General features: G+C 44.8%; 1 protein-coding gene across 1 annotated transcript in view; it reads left to right on the top strand.

Annotated features, from left to right (window-relative positions):
* The window catches only part of itga11a (integrin, alpha 11a), a 45,289-nt gene that overhangs the window by 20,731 nt on the left and 10,406 nt on the right, over positions 1-14,152 (top strand). The window contains exons 9-21 of the mRNA XM_042062339.1: positions 790-955; positions 1,202-1,272; positions 3,177-3,321; positions 4,374-4,522; positions 5,440-5,583; positions 8,238-8,441; positions 8,669-8,799; positions 9,046-9,212; positions 11,020-11,159; positions 12,234-12,344; positions 12,925-13,010; positions 13,326-13,530; positions 13,793-13,891. Of these exons, the coding sequence (XP_041918273.1) occupies positions 790-955; positions 1,202-1,272; positions 3,177-3,321; positions 4,374-4,522; positions 5,440-5,583; positions 8,238-8,441; positions 8,669-8,799; positions 9,046-9,212; positions 11,020-11,159; positions 12,234-12,344; positions 12,925-13,010; positions 13,326-13,530; positions 13,793-13,891 (1,818 nt within the window). The remainder of the gene's footprint in view (positions 1-789; positions 956-1,201; positions 1,273-3,176; positions 3,322-4,373; positions 4,523-5,439; positions 5,584-8,237; positions 8,442-8,668; positions 8,800-9,045; positions 9,213-11,019; positions 11,160-12,233; positions 12,345-12,924; positions 13,011-13,325; positions 13,531-13,792; positions 13,892-14,152) is intronic.

Raw genomic sequence — 14,152 nt, 5'->3', positions numbered from 1 at the left:
TTGCTATGAGAGTAGATGTTCTCTAAAGAGCTGGGTCTTCAGGAGTTTTTTGAAAGTGGAAAAGGATGTCCCTGCCCTTGTAGGAACTGGCAGTGTGTTCCACCAACGAGGAACAACAGATGAGAAAAGTGGTTTATGTGGTCAGGAGTGTGAATGACCTCGATGGGAGCGAACAGTGCTCTGGTGCTCTGTCTAGCCTTGCTGTGCTCTCTCTGAGGTGATGAAGTGGCCCATTTGGAACTGGCCAGGGCAGAGCATGGACAGGGAGTTCTTTGAGGTCACAGTGCTGCTGACTTCATTGGAAAGTTCTGCTAGTCATGATTAGTGCCTGATCCACGTCTAGCATTTAGCCTTTCCCAAAGAGGTCCAATTTAAAACTGTTGGTTAGTGTGGGCTGTATGAGGAGGGTGCAGGAGAAATGAGTCACAGGTACCAAAGCCTTTACAAGATATAGCTGCAGTTTTTCAAGCATATTACTAGCAGGGTAGCAGGCATGTTACCAAGGGGCACTAGGGTAGCAGGCATGTTACCATAGAGCACTATGCTAGCAGGGTTGCAGACATGTTACTATAGGGATCTATGCTAGACGAGAATCAAGCAATTTTACCAAAGGGCACTAGGCTAGCAGAATAGCAGCCATGTTACCTCAGAGCACTATGCTAGCAGGGTAGCAGGCATATTATCAATGGGAACTATGCTAGCAGGGTAGCAGGCATGTTACCAAAAGGAACTAGACCAGCAGGCATGGGGCGTCCAGAAAACTGATAACTTGCTGCCGTGTCTTTCCAGGTCCTTGGTTACTACAATCGTCGTGGAATCAATCCCGAGGCCTTCCTGAATGAGATTAAATACATAGCAAGTGACCCAGATGATAAGCACTTCTTCAACGTGACAGATGAGGCTGCCCTGAAGGATATTGTGGATGCCCTGGGAAACCGAATCTTCAGCCTGGAGGGTAGAGGACTTAACTGCAAATGCTTGCTGCAACACATGCTCAACTTCAGACTATGGTTTTTTTTTTAGTATTTTGCAATGCTATAAATCTCACTCAAGCAATTTTTTGTATGCTTTCACAGTCCTTTGAACAAGTTGATAATCCTGTCATAATTCACTGTCCTGCATGACTATTGAATTCAACTGCAGCCCTGCAAAAATGCTTTCAAGAACGCCTTTTGTTTGCCCCCCTTCATTCTGTCTGCAGGAACCAGTGAGAATGGGACGACATTTGCCCTCCAGATGTCCCAGGCAGGCTTCTCCACACACGTGGTGGAGGTGAGTGTCGTGTGGCTGATGGGTTTGTTCTCGGCACGCTCCGAATGCTTTCCGTCCTCTCTGGCCCTCCCGTGAGGCCGCAGGCACTCGGGCCATCGTGATTTAGGGCTCCATCTGCTGCGAATCCCCCAAAACGTGAACGAGACACTCTTCCACCCGGGACGAATCTGGTTGAGAGGGTTAGAAAGTCGTTTAGGAGATTTCTTGGAAAGATTATTTTTTTCCTCCCCTTTTCTCTTGGACTGTTTGCTGAGGACTGATATCACGGGGAATGTTGGCTTAGTGTCTGACCCAGCTGAACACTCATCCGTGGCAGTCTGGCCAAATCTTGTTCCCCAACTGTACCTGTAGATCTCGCTGTCAGGCTGCTTGTCTGTCTGGGCCAGCTGAGCTGATGTAATGCCTTTGATTCAATTGCCCAGTTTGACTATCTGAGTACAACCTGCTAAGAGTATCACATATTACGGTCCCTCCTAAAAAAAGACAGGGAAAATTGCAGATGGGATGATGACTGGAAATTTTATCCCTCGGAATACGGCGTGCCTGGGATAGCACTTGATCAACAAAGGCAACCTGAGTGTTGAAAGCAGGATAGCTTTTTGGAAAGTATTTGGGAGCTTTAAGGGAAAACCATCCCAGAAGCACAGATGGTTTTAGCTGAAGGCAACCTTTGCCAATTTGAAATACTGCTGGTGTCACACAAATTCAGATGTTCCAATTCCCATACACGTTTTATATTTTATTTGGTCTATACTTTTTTTCGACCCTTTCATTCATTTTAATGAGAAGTGAATGCAATTGCTTCAGGATTTATGTCCATGAGGTGTTTAAGCACTGCCAGATTGGTATGATCTGCTTCTGGGTGCAGCCAATATCTGTCATTAGTCTAATTGACCATTAGCAGCTGGGATCTCACTTGAAGTGACCTTTATTTAGTAAAATAACCAATTTCACAAAACTGCAAACTTCAGATATTTGTTTGCTGATAACACTGACTTGTTAAATGTAGACCTACTCTGTTTGTCCATGTTCAAATCTTGTAAGCAATGCTACAGTGTTGTTTTGAAGATGGCTTTTAACTGGCGGTGTTTTTATGAGAGGGGAGAGTTTATGCGTACATCTCAGCAAAGGATAAGAGTCCAGGGCCGAATTCTGTCCTTAGACAAACTGTGAAGTATTTAGGTCACTAGTACACCACTGTTTGTGGTCAGTTACCATAGGAACCATGTACAACGAAACAAATACACAATTCCTCTTGAAGAGAGGTTTAATTTTTTTTTACTGTATTTTCCTTAGCGGTAGTGGATGTCATTCTTGTATTGTGTAGCCAATTCCAGGGAATTGAAAGGCTGTTTGGCAAATTTCTATTTGTGGCGGCCACTGGAAAATGTGCTGCTGTCTGAAGTGAACATGTTTCTGACAGGCCCACTGTTAGCTCTGCCTCAGAATAGGCCTACAGCAGGCAGACATAGCCTACTCTGTAGCTGTGTATATCAGTGGGTAATCTCAGGAAAACTTCTCTCAGTGAAACGTAAACATTCAAACGCAATATCTATAACGCAATAAGTGTAGAGCTGTCTTATTGCACCGAGCACTGCTGTGCATATTGCACATAGTGCAGCTAACTCATTAACTGTTTAAGTGGCCCGCATCAGTGCTACTGATTAGTCAGAAAATGAGAGCGTGCTATCGTCTATGCTGTAGATGCTGACTCACGTCTAGGCCTGGATGAGGGGGAGGGACCATTTCAGACAAAACACTGGAATATTCTCAAATCTAATTTTTGGAAAGTAACTCCTCATTCATTTTCAGGAGTGGAAAAGAGACAAAAGACATGTTAAGTATCTGCTTTGAGTAGTCATGTTTATTCTATCGGTTCTATCTCTCTCCTCGTTTCTAAACAGGATGGAATCTTGGTGGGGGCGCCGGGGGCCTACGACTGGAACGGGGCTGTTTTGAAGGAGAGCCGCCAGGGGAAAGTGATCCCTCCGAAGTCCTCCTACTCCAGGGAGTTTCCAGAGGAGCTGAAAAACCACGGCGCTTACCTAGGTGAGAAGCTGTGAGCCTGTCCTGTGTGGTGTATCGCCAGGGTGAAGCACTGTGAGCCTGTCCTGTGTGGTGTATCGCCAGGGTGAAGCACTGTGAGCCTGTCCTGTGTGGTGTATCGCCAGGGTGAGAAACGTTGAGCCTGTGCTCTGACGTGTAACGTCAGGGTGAGAAACGTTGAGCCTGTCCTCCCTCCGCTGTGTGATGTTTGGGTGTGAGTAGCAGAAGTCGTAGAGGAGAAGCTGAGGGTCCTGAACGGGAAGTCAGGTTCAAAGGCCCGCCAGACCTCATTACCAACTGCTTATCAAGCAACGCTCTATTACTCTCTTTCTCCCTCTGCTGTCCTTTATATCTCTCTCTATCTCTATCTCTCTATCTCTCTCTCTCTCTCTCTCTCTCTCTCTCTCCTACTGGAGGACCATGTGGTAAGCGCATTGAAGCCTTGTGGTTTCGCGCCACCACTACTGCGGCCCCTGTCCATAAACCGCTCCACTGGCTTCGCTCACATCCCGCTCCGGGGCTCTGGTTTTCCCATTTCCCATCAGGCCCTTGATGATGGAATCCATTCCAGACTCATTATGGAATACAGCGAAGGCATGAATCTGGTTGTGCTCATGCAAGAGTGCCGAGACGAGAGCATGCCAACCTGAGACGCAAGGCTGGTTGATTGCGGCCTAGTAATCACAGATGGACTCCAGATTTTTTTACCATTTAGGGTTGAGGTTGCTGAATTTTGGTATAGGCAGTTACTATGACCCTACCCCATATGAGTAGCTGATTAGTTTCCTGACGTCATTTTTAACTGTGTTGCATGCAAGCCTCAGCTTTGAGACATGTGCCATCAACAGGAAGTTTAAAGTTAAAGTTATTCTGGTCGGAGGGTCTCTGGTGTGACAGGTGTCATTTGCACAATGACCAAAACTATAATGTGCAATTCCAACCCCCAATCCCTCACGAAGGATATGGTTACAAATGATTATGGTCAAAAACTAATTGCTATCCTCTCTTGGCAATGTGAACTGGGAGTAATGGTTTCAACCATGCTGGCTACGCAGGTTACACAGTGACATCAGTGGTGTCGGCCAAGAACGGACAGCTGTATGTGGCCGGAGCTCCTCGGTTCAACCACACTGGCAAGGTCATCGTGTTCACGCTGAGTAACGACGGAAACCTCACTATCATACACTCACTGAAGGGACAACAGGTAGAGAACTTCCTTCTCTCTCTCTCTCTCTCTCTCTCTCTCTCTCTCTCTCTCTCTTTCTCTCTTTCAAATCAAATCAAATCAAATCAAATGGTGCTGTTTGGCATGAATGAATAAAGTCATTGTTGCCAAAACTACAGGTACAAAGATAACATGTTAATAATCAACTTTACATTAATATTGGCATAAAGATCTCTCTCTCTCTCTCTCTCTCTCACACACACACACACACACACACACACACACACATACACACATACACACACAAACTCTGCACAGAAACAGACAAACAAACACATAGAGCCGAGGAGAGGAAGACAAACAACTCCACTCACAGGCATGCACACAATAAACAAAAAAGCCCTTGTTTTTGAAACTCCATAAGCATTCTGGCGAAATCCAATGTCCAAAAAGTATGTGGTCCTTGAAGGCAACTTTGAGTGCAAAAGTACCCTGACAACTGGCAAATGGTGGGAAAATAAGTGAGTCTTATCCAAACAGCAAGTGGGACACCATGACAGTCTAGACAGCAAACAGCTAATGGCTGCCATCGCTGGGACAGCGCATGTGCTCACCATCTTAGTCACTAATTCAAAACAGAGTGCTTAAATTGCTCTGTGCCTTACCCCCTCGATGAGGGGGAGAAGGAAAAAGAATCTAACAAGTTTTTCACACCACAGACATCAACAACAACAGCCCGAGGATAGACATAGCATTCTTGAGAGGAGTGAGTGATGTGTTATGCTTTACAGTTGTTTAACAGCCAGAGTGCCAGTAGAGAGGCCTTGGGAAGCACACCTGGCTAGTGATGGTGACGGGGTGGGCACTGCCACATAACAACTGACTGGATCTCTGCTGCCTGGTGTCTATGTGCACGTGGGAGGGTGTGATGTTTGTGTCGTTGATTTGTTTTACAGATCGGCTCCTACTACGGCAGTGAGATCGCCCCGGTGGACATTGATGGAGATGGTGTGACGGACAACCTGCTGGTGGCGGCTCCCATGTTCTTCGGGGGTGGCTGGGAAAAGGGCAAAGTGTACATCTACCGGGTGACGGAGCAGGTGAGGGGACGTGTTGCGTGACCGTTGGGGCCCTCGCTGGCCTGGACCAGAGACCTTGAGTGGGAAGCTGAGCATCTGCATTGAGTGTCTAACACCTCATCACCAGCTCTTCCAGTTCCCCTTCCACACCCTCCCCTGTCTCTGTTGTTAATGCCCCCATGGCATTTCCTCCTCACATTCCCTGGCGCGGTCTTTCTCAGTTCAATTCAACTCAAATCAAATGGTGTTTTATTGCCATGAATGTTGTATGTACAGTATGTTGTTTACTAAGAATCAACTTTACATTCATATTGATTGAAAGAAAAAAGAAAGAATGAAAGGGCAGTAATAGGCCCTCTCTCTTCCCTCTCTCTTCCCTCTCTCTCCCCTCTCTCTCCCCTCTCTCTTTCCTCTTCCCTCTCTCTTCCCTCTCTCTTCCCTCTCTCTTCCCTCTTTCTTCCCTCTCTCTTCCCTCTCTCTTCCCTCTTCCCTCTCTCTTCCCTCTCTCTTCCCTCTCTCTTCCCTCTTTCTTCCCTCTCTCTTCCCTCTCTCTTCCCTCTCTCTTCCCTCTCTCTTCCCTCTCTCTTTCTGATTGTCTCCATTTCTCTCTCCATCATTTCTCCCATTTCTGCCTCTACTGTGTCTTAAAGGATGTCACTGTAATCATACATCCTGGCGGCATATTAACCAGATGCCTCATGTTGTCTGTTGCATATTTATTGATTTAATTTCTCTATGGAAGTTTTGGAGGACAGTCCTCCCTGTCCTCAATGGACAAGCTTTCTCTGGTTCAAAACATATATTTCTGATGTTAATGTGAATTTCAATGTTTATAGCACATTAATAAACAATGGCAGTTGATGGAAGTGCTATACATTCTATGCACACAAGAAAATATCTATATCATACTTAATATACAAAGGAAATCAGTTAACAAAAACTAAACCGAAAAGTAAAACATTACATGGTGATGCTTGGTATGGTTCACATCACCAAGACAGGTTTAAAAAATGGACTCCCTCTCCATTGCCTGATGCTTTACAACTGCTGTAACTGAGTCCAGTGGAACTGTACACGCTGATTAATCCAACCTGGGACATGGGGCACCTGCCACAACACCAATGAGAACACGGCCGGCCTTCATTAACAGCAAGTGCATGGTGAACTCAGTAGGAAAACATTTAGCCCTTCAGACATAATTACCTGCTGCTCGTGGATGAAAGGTTCTAATAGGTGGAAATTGCTGGAGAGAAAATGCGTAAAAGTTTTGGTCATTAAGAGACAGTGCAGGCGGCCAGCCAGGCCTCTCTCCAGCAGCTTTTTATAAGGCCATTCCCCAACAGCCTCCCAGCTAACTGTGAAGCCATACCAAAATAAAGATCAATCAGGTATTCCAGTTAAAGCTCAACCCAATCTTCCTCTCTTCCCAGCCTTGACACCTTGGGAACAAGAAGAGCTGTATGTATGGGACAGCCAGTTTGCTGTGATTGGCCACTTTATGAACGGTCATCATCAAGGGCCTGCAGTGCCCAATGTGTTTTAAATAAAGCTCTGTGGGAGAGCTGGTCCTCACTGTGTTTTCTATCTATTAAGCCAGGCAGACGCCACTTTTTTCTTTCAATCGTATACAAGCTACACGTTTAAATCTCACACGATTTCTGTGCTCACACCGCATGTTCGACTGCTCACTCTGCAAGACAAGCAACAAAATTTGACACGCCAGAAATCCACTTGGATCAGACGGGAGCTGAAATGTTGCTTGTGACATCTTCAGATTGGGCAACGTGAGCCTGCTCAAAGTAACTAATGGCCCGATTAAAACATTTGTTGGATCTGACTGACAGGGTCTACTGGCTCCCAGCTCCGCATCTGTCTGAAGTGTAGAGGAATGCAGTGAACCTCCCTTTCACTCACTGTTCCCTGGGGACGATGGTAAAATAAGTGATCTCATTTGTGTTTAGCCTGTCCACAGCAGTACATCATAAACCATAAGGGAGACTAAATTGATTGGGGATGATGTGTAGGGGTACCTTGGCTAGCACACTCGAAGCTTGAGAAATTGCACCTTTTCCTAAAACTTTCCAGGAATTGAGGTTAATTATCTTTAAAGGCTCAAATGCTTTCCAGCTTACCTCACATTTTTGTCGGGTATCTGATCACCAAATCTCTCAGGACATTCAGAAGCCGTACTATTTCTTTGACCTGAAGGTTTTGGGGAGGCCTCTTGTTGGCAATTTTTTTAAAAACAGATGTCTTCAGGCCATAAGTTTGCCGTAGGAAAACAATGGAATTCAAGAATGAGGTTTTGGCTGAGTGAGAATTCAAGTTGATGCTGTGGCTTTAGCCTATTATGTTGCATTTGTCCTTGTTGTGTCTGTGTTTATCTTTCCAAAAGAATTTCATATAATTGAAACAACAAACAAAGCTCCCGAGAGAGAGGGAGGGGGGGGGGGGGCGAGAGAGAGAGAGGAGTTAAGTAACTACAACTCATGTCTAACATAAATAAGTTGAGGGCTGCCCATTCCTCGCAGTGCAGGATATACTGGATTTTGGAGATTCGTCATGGGTTACAAATGTATGTGCTTGTCTACTATACATGGCATTACTGTTCATTTGCCACACTGTGAGTCTGTGCCTCCCCAGTCAACCCTGTGACTTTTCTCTCTCTCTGCCAGACTCGTTTTGTCCTGGAGGGGGCGCTAGAGGTCCAGGACCAGGGACAGAACGCCCGCTTCGGCTCGGCTCTGGCCCCCGTGCCCGACCTCAACGGTGACACCTTCAATGATGTGGTGATCGGAGCCCCTCTGGAGGACAACCACCGGGGTGCCATTTACGTCTTTTATAGCCAACGCAACAGGATTCTCCGCAAATATAAACAGGTCAAGACTGTTTCAGGACTTCGATTGTATTTCATAATTTAAGTATTTAGCCTTTCATACAAAGTCTTACAAATAGAACACATTACAAATATTAATGTACTGTATGATGTGCTCACCCTCTTCTTACTTAGGGTTAGGGAGTACCTAAGATAATGATGCAAAACTATTTTTTAATATGCTTCTGATGGCCTCCTGGGTTAACTCCCTTGATTCCCTTCTCCTCACAGAGGATTGGTGCAGCACAACTGGCAAACGGCCTGCAGTACTTTGGACGTAGCATCCACGGAAAGATGGACGTCAATGGAGATGGGCTAGTGGATTTATCAGTTGGTTCTCTTGGGGCCGCAGTACTTCTGTGGTAAGAGGATAGCTGACCATTTGACCATGTTTGTTGAAAATATTCACCGTTTCGCAAAATCAGTCAGCTGCTTTGGCTGCGTAACAAAGGCAATCAGGCGGCTTTGCGATCATAAAGCCTTATAGGGCCTTCTGTGTGGAAATGACCTTTGAAACAATATTATAATGAACATTTTCAAAACAGAGAGAAAATGTGTTGTTATACTACAGCTTGTGAATCTGACACCTACATCCATGTGGGCTACAGGTCCCGCAGTGTCGTCCGCATCCATATTATGGTGAGATTTGAGCCCAGCAAAGTAAACATATTCAACAAGGACTGTCGAAGGGGTGGCAAGGACGTGACCTGTATGTCAGCTATAGTATGTCTAAACGTCACAGCTCGCACCTCCACACGGCCAACACAGGAAGTCGGTGAGTGGTTTACCTTATTACTCTACAGACCTGTTTTGGAACTTTGGAGAGGTTCTAGAGAAACGCTAGACTCGCACAGCTCAAAAATGACTACAGTGTTGTTGAAAGGGTCACTGAGGTGTAGAAATGTTCTGTCTATGTCTCAAGGGGATTTCTTTTTATAGCTATTCCTCTCATTCCACATTTCTGAGAAAGCCATTCTAGTTCAAATACTGTGCAGCCGGCAAAGAAAATTTCCTCCTGTCTAGAATTTGGAATTAGTGACAAATACTTCTTGACAAAAACATTTTGTAGTCTAAACATGCAGCAACTGTGCTTTATGTGTAACTCATGCAGTCTTGACCTGATGCACTGTATCAAAAGCAACCTCTTTACATTTTGTCACGGCTTTAAGTGGAGATGCCATTCAATACTACTTGGACCAACCGAAAGCTCATAGTAGGAATTGCTACATTCTGATACATATTTAACCTCTCAACCACAGACCTTAACAACCAGGGGCCTGTTGGACATTAGGCTTTTGTAAACTATCAAAGCTATGTGCGCGTGACCCGCGTGGCCTCCACCAGGCACAGTTCCCCAGGGAGGGCTCTGGTTTCCAGCCTGTTGAAAGCAGCATAAGCAGCCCACCCTCAGCCACACACTGATCACAACTTATTTTAAAGGATTGTCCATAGGTCCCCCACCACGAGTATGGTGGGGCAGGAGGGTTAAAGGGTAGCGTGTGTGTTTCAGGTTAACCCCTTCTGACCTCCCAAATAGTCATCTCAGTCCACATGTCTCATACACGAATGTGTGCCGGGAAGCTGAAGAGTGAGTCACTGAGAGGCGTCTTGTCCTGGTTTGACATGATTGAGACATAGGGGCACTAAACAACAGCACATCTCTGTTGTTCACTATTTCCCCCTCAGATCTCCTCCCCTAATGCCAGTCAGATGTGCTGGGGTTCCACTTCATACAAGCTCAGCACTTTTAAAGTGGAAACGTCTTTTTTTTTCACAACCCCTTCTAAGCCTAAAAAGTCTGTGGCACTTTTGTGTGTCGTCTGCTGGGCTAAATCATTAGGTTTTCCTTGGCTGAGATGAGAGGAGTCTTGCCTGCTATCAGTACCTCACGCAGTCTGCTTTCTATTAAGACCAGGCTGACGTATGTCATCAGAGGCTCTGCTTTGTAGCGTTAGTGAGGACTGTCCTCAGCGACTGACCTTTGGCGTATTCTTGAAGACTTTCCTCCCTGTGAGTTCGGACAGGAACAATAAATAACTGGTCCGTTAAAAAAGGAGGCTAGGCTTAACGGTAAACGAAACCTTTACAGATCATATATCTTCAATGTGACCCCACAGCTATGAGGAAAAGTAAACGTCACTTCTTGTGCACTAAATATATCAATTAGTGAAGAGAGTCAGCGTTTGAGCAGAATATTTTAGTTGTACATTATTTACCACTAGTTGTTGTCAGAGGACATAGCGAGTGTCTGATGCAATGTTAAAATTGGTGATGGGAGGAACGGATTTGGAGATCACACATCAGATTACATCAGGACATCATAAATTCAAAGTCAATGTCATCATCCTCCCATGTGAGACTAGCCATATATTTAACAGCTCTTAGGGCACTTTCACACATTCTTCTCATTCATTCTCCTCACATCACCACTCTATTTATAGCTGTACGTTACCACTTTGCAAATCATTGTTCCATCATTCCATATACTTCACAAAGACTTTGTCCCATTACTACTGTATGTATGTACAACAATGTCTATCGTAGTTTCCTCATCTCATGAAAGCTCATCCCTCTCTGTTTAGCTCTGCAGTACAATGTGTCCATCGAGGAGAAGCGCTTTGCTCCCCGCGCATTGCTGGACGAGCCCGATCGACTGCAACCACGTAACATCACCCTCCTGACTGGAGAGGAGACTTGTGAGCATGTCTACTTCCATGTCGTGGTGAGAGCACATCCTCACATATGTTGAAGGCATGGGAAACAGACAGTGTGGCACATTTGTGACAGGTGCAAAATTTTACAGCAAGATGCATAGCCGGCCATAGAACTTCCAATATGGGGAAATGCTACGCTACATTCAAATACTCATACTAGCCTTCTACTGTATGTAGGCATAAAGCAATTGCATGCATGTTTAGTTTATGCATTTGCTTATACCTGTATGCATGAAGCTAACACTGTTCCGGTCAAAAATGACCAATTTACACATTCCCTGTACCATAAATATGGCATTTTTTTATCAGATTGCCTCAAGATCTTATGATATCCTTCACAAAAGGCTTTTGAACACATAGCATTTATTTTGACTACTTTCTTTGAATTTTGAGTGATTTATTCAACGTAGAAACACTTTTTTTGTTTACGGTCAAAAATTACTGCGATAGGAAATGAATGGGAAAGAGTATAATTTTCAACCAGGAGATAAAAGACATCTCTTTAGACACACTCCTACAATTTACCACCAATGTTCCCACACACATGCATGCACGCACACACAGAAGCACACACACCCACACACACACATACAGTACACACACGTACACCCACTCACAGACACAGACACACACACTCACTCAGTACATGTTGTCATGTTGCCACTTGTACATGTGAATCACCAATGTCACATAGGCATTCACACACATACAGAAACACACACAGCCACACACACACAAACATGTACAGTACACCAACACGAACAGTGTTTAAAGGTTATTCAAAGTGACTTATCAATTGCAGGGGTAAATCTCCCTGGAGCATTTCGGGGGTTAAGTACCTTGCTCAAGGAGACAACGGTGGCAGTTTGGAATTGAACCCACAACCTTTGTGGCTACTGCATACTAGTCGAGCTCCTTAACCACTACACTACCACCACCCTCACCATTGCATACTTTGGATTTGGATGCAGGACTAGTTTTAAACACAGTCAATGACTGCTGATCAGTAAGCATAATACTGAATGGTTAGGCAGTAAGTCTATGCTATGAGATCTGTGCTCACCCACTATCCTCCTCCTTAGGAGACGACTGATTATGCCCGACCAATCGTGTTCAGCGTGGTGGTGGCTGTTCAGGACCCTCATCAGGGACCGGCGCTGGACGATGGCTGGCCCACCTCTCTCAGGGTCCAGGTAAGGCCTGCTTCCCCACTGAAAAAGGCCTTGTTAGACATGGGCCCCACTACCCTTTTTGAGCTCTGTATGAAAATTGTACAGATTGGTAAAAGTCCTAAGGCTTCAGAAAGTATGGTTCTACCTGTGCACTTAACACAGGTGATTTTACTAATTCGCTCATCTATCTGGCTGAGGAGTTGGAGTGGAGTGCCAATTAGAATCAGCTGGTTTTGTGAATGGTTGGAGCAAACACGTGGCAGGACTTTTATTTAACTTTTATTGGACTGAAAGTGGGTGCATTGGATTTTCCTCTCTGTGTTCAAGTGTCTTCCAGTGCCAACTGGTTGCTTTTTTCAAATTCAAATGTAAGCAGACAGTTTACAACAATCAAGGTCAGAACACTTAACACAATATTTAATCTCAGCATTCCTGTGAAATGTAGAAGTGAAAATCATATTTATGCTATCATGCATATTTATGTATTTAGGTAAACACTCACAGTCCACTCAGAGGTCAGTGTGTCTACATCTGGTGATGAGAATAGCCCTACAACTGCATGGTTTCACAATAGCACTCTTGGCTGTGTGTTGATCTGCAGCTGCCTTTCTGGAACGGCTGTGATGAGGATGACCGGTGTGTTCCTAGCCTGGTGCTGCAGAGCCACTCCGACCTGATGACCCGGAGGTAGGTCACTCATACACAAGCATGGTCATCACTCTCAGCACTAAGGGATTCATACAAGATATTCGTATGCCCATGCTGGTAACACTTTAGTTAAACTCAGTATCTATAAAGCATTATAAGTATATTCATAATGATACATGCATACATTTTCAGAAATAATTATTACTGTGCTCCTAAAGTGGGTTTTATGGATAAAAGTAAGGCATTTATAAAGGAGGAAATTAAGGGGTTTTGTTTCATAGTGATACTGTGTTCATAAGTGTTACCACAAAATAGACAAGACAACCAGAATCAGAGTGTCTCCTGTTTTTTCAGCCAGTTCTGTGGACAGGTGGTGCATAGTCGTGGCACAGTGTGTGTAAATCAGGATGATGTGTCACCATCGGAGCGGATCATCGAGGCCTCTCGCAGAAGACTGGTGATAGATACCCGACTGGAGAACCGTGGGGAGAATGCCTACGGAGCGCGCCTCAACATCTCGTTCTCCCCTAACCTACGGTTTTCCAGTCTCATAGTCAAGGTACTTGGTCACAGTCCAGACTCACTGACTTCATCAGCGGTCCATGCTTCTTTAGAATCCTACAAGTCAAAGTCATCACATGATTTGTGCCAATTCATGTCATGGCCAAATCATGAATTTAATTAGAAATTGTGTAAAATAGTTAACATGCTGTTATTTGGTATTTATATAACACAATCCACATTGTATTGTATGGCCATTTCCAAGATGTCCTACTATGGCCAAATAGTTACACACATTGTCTTTACCATTGCCATTACAGGATAATTCGGACATCAAGATAGAATGCCGCAACGTGGAGAAGAACAAATATGGGAAATCTTGCAATGTCAGCTCCCCATTCATGAGAGCCAAGACCCAAGTGAGTCACTGCCTTACATGCATCTTTCTGAAGAGGTGATATATAATTATAACCTGATGTCCTGGGGGGTATTCCAAGTACGTGGTTTAGTGACAAACCTGGGTAAGTTAAATCAGAGTAAGTTGTAAACCTCCTACAAGAGCCCTATGGCATTGTTTTGTAAGGAGAAGGAAGCCATACAGCTCTTAGCCATACAGGAGGTTTATCACTTACTCTGAGTTAAAGGGGAACTTGGCAACTATTTCAACTTAATAAACCCGT

Source organism: Alosa sapidissima, chromosome 14 (genome assembly GCF_018492685.1).
Source record: "Alosa sapidissima isolate fAloSap1 chromosome 14, fAloSap1.pri, whole genome shotgun sequence".
Taxonomy (NCBI): Eukaryota; Metazoa; Chordata; class Actinopteri; order Clupeiformes; family Clupeidae; genus Alosa; species Alosa sapidissima.
Note: the sequence above shows the minus strand (reverse complement) of the source record. Positions and strands in the feature narration are given on the sequence as shown.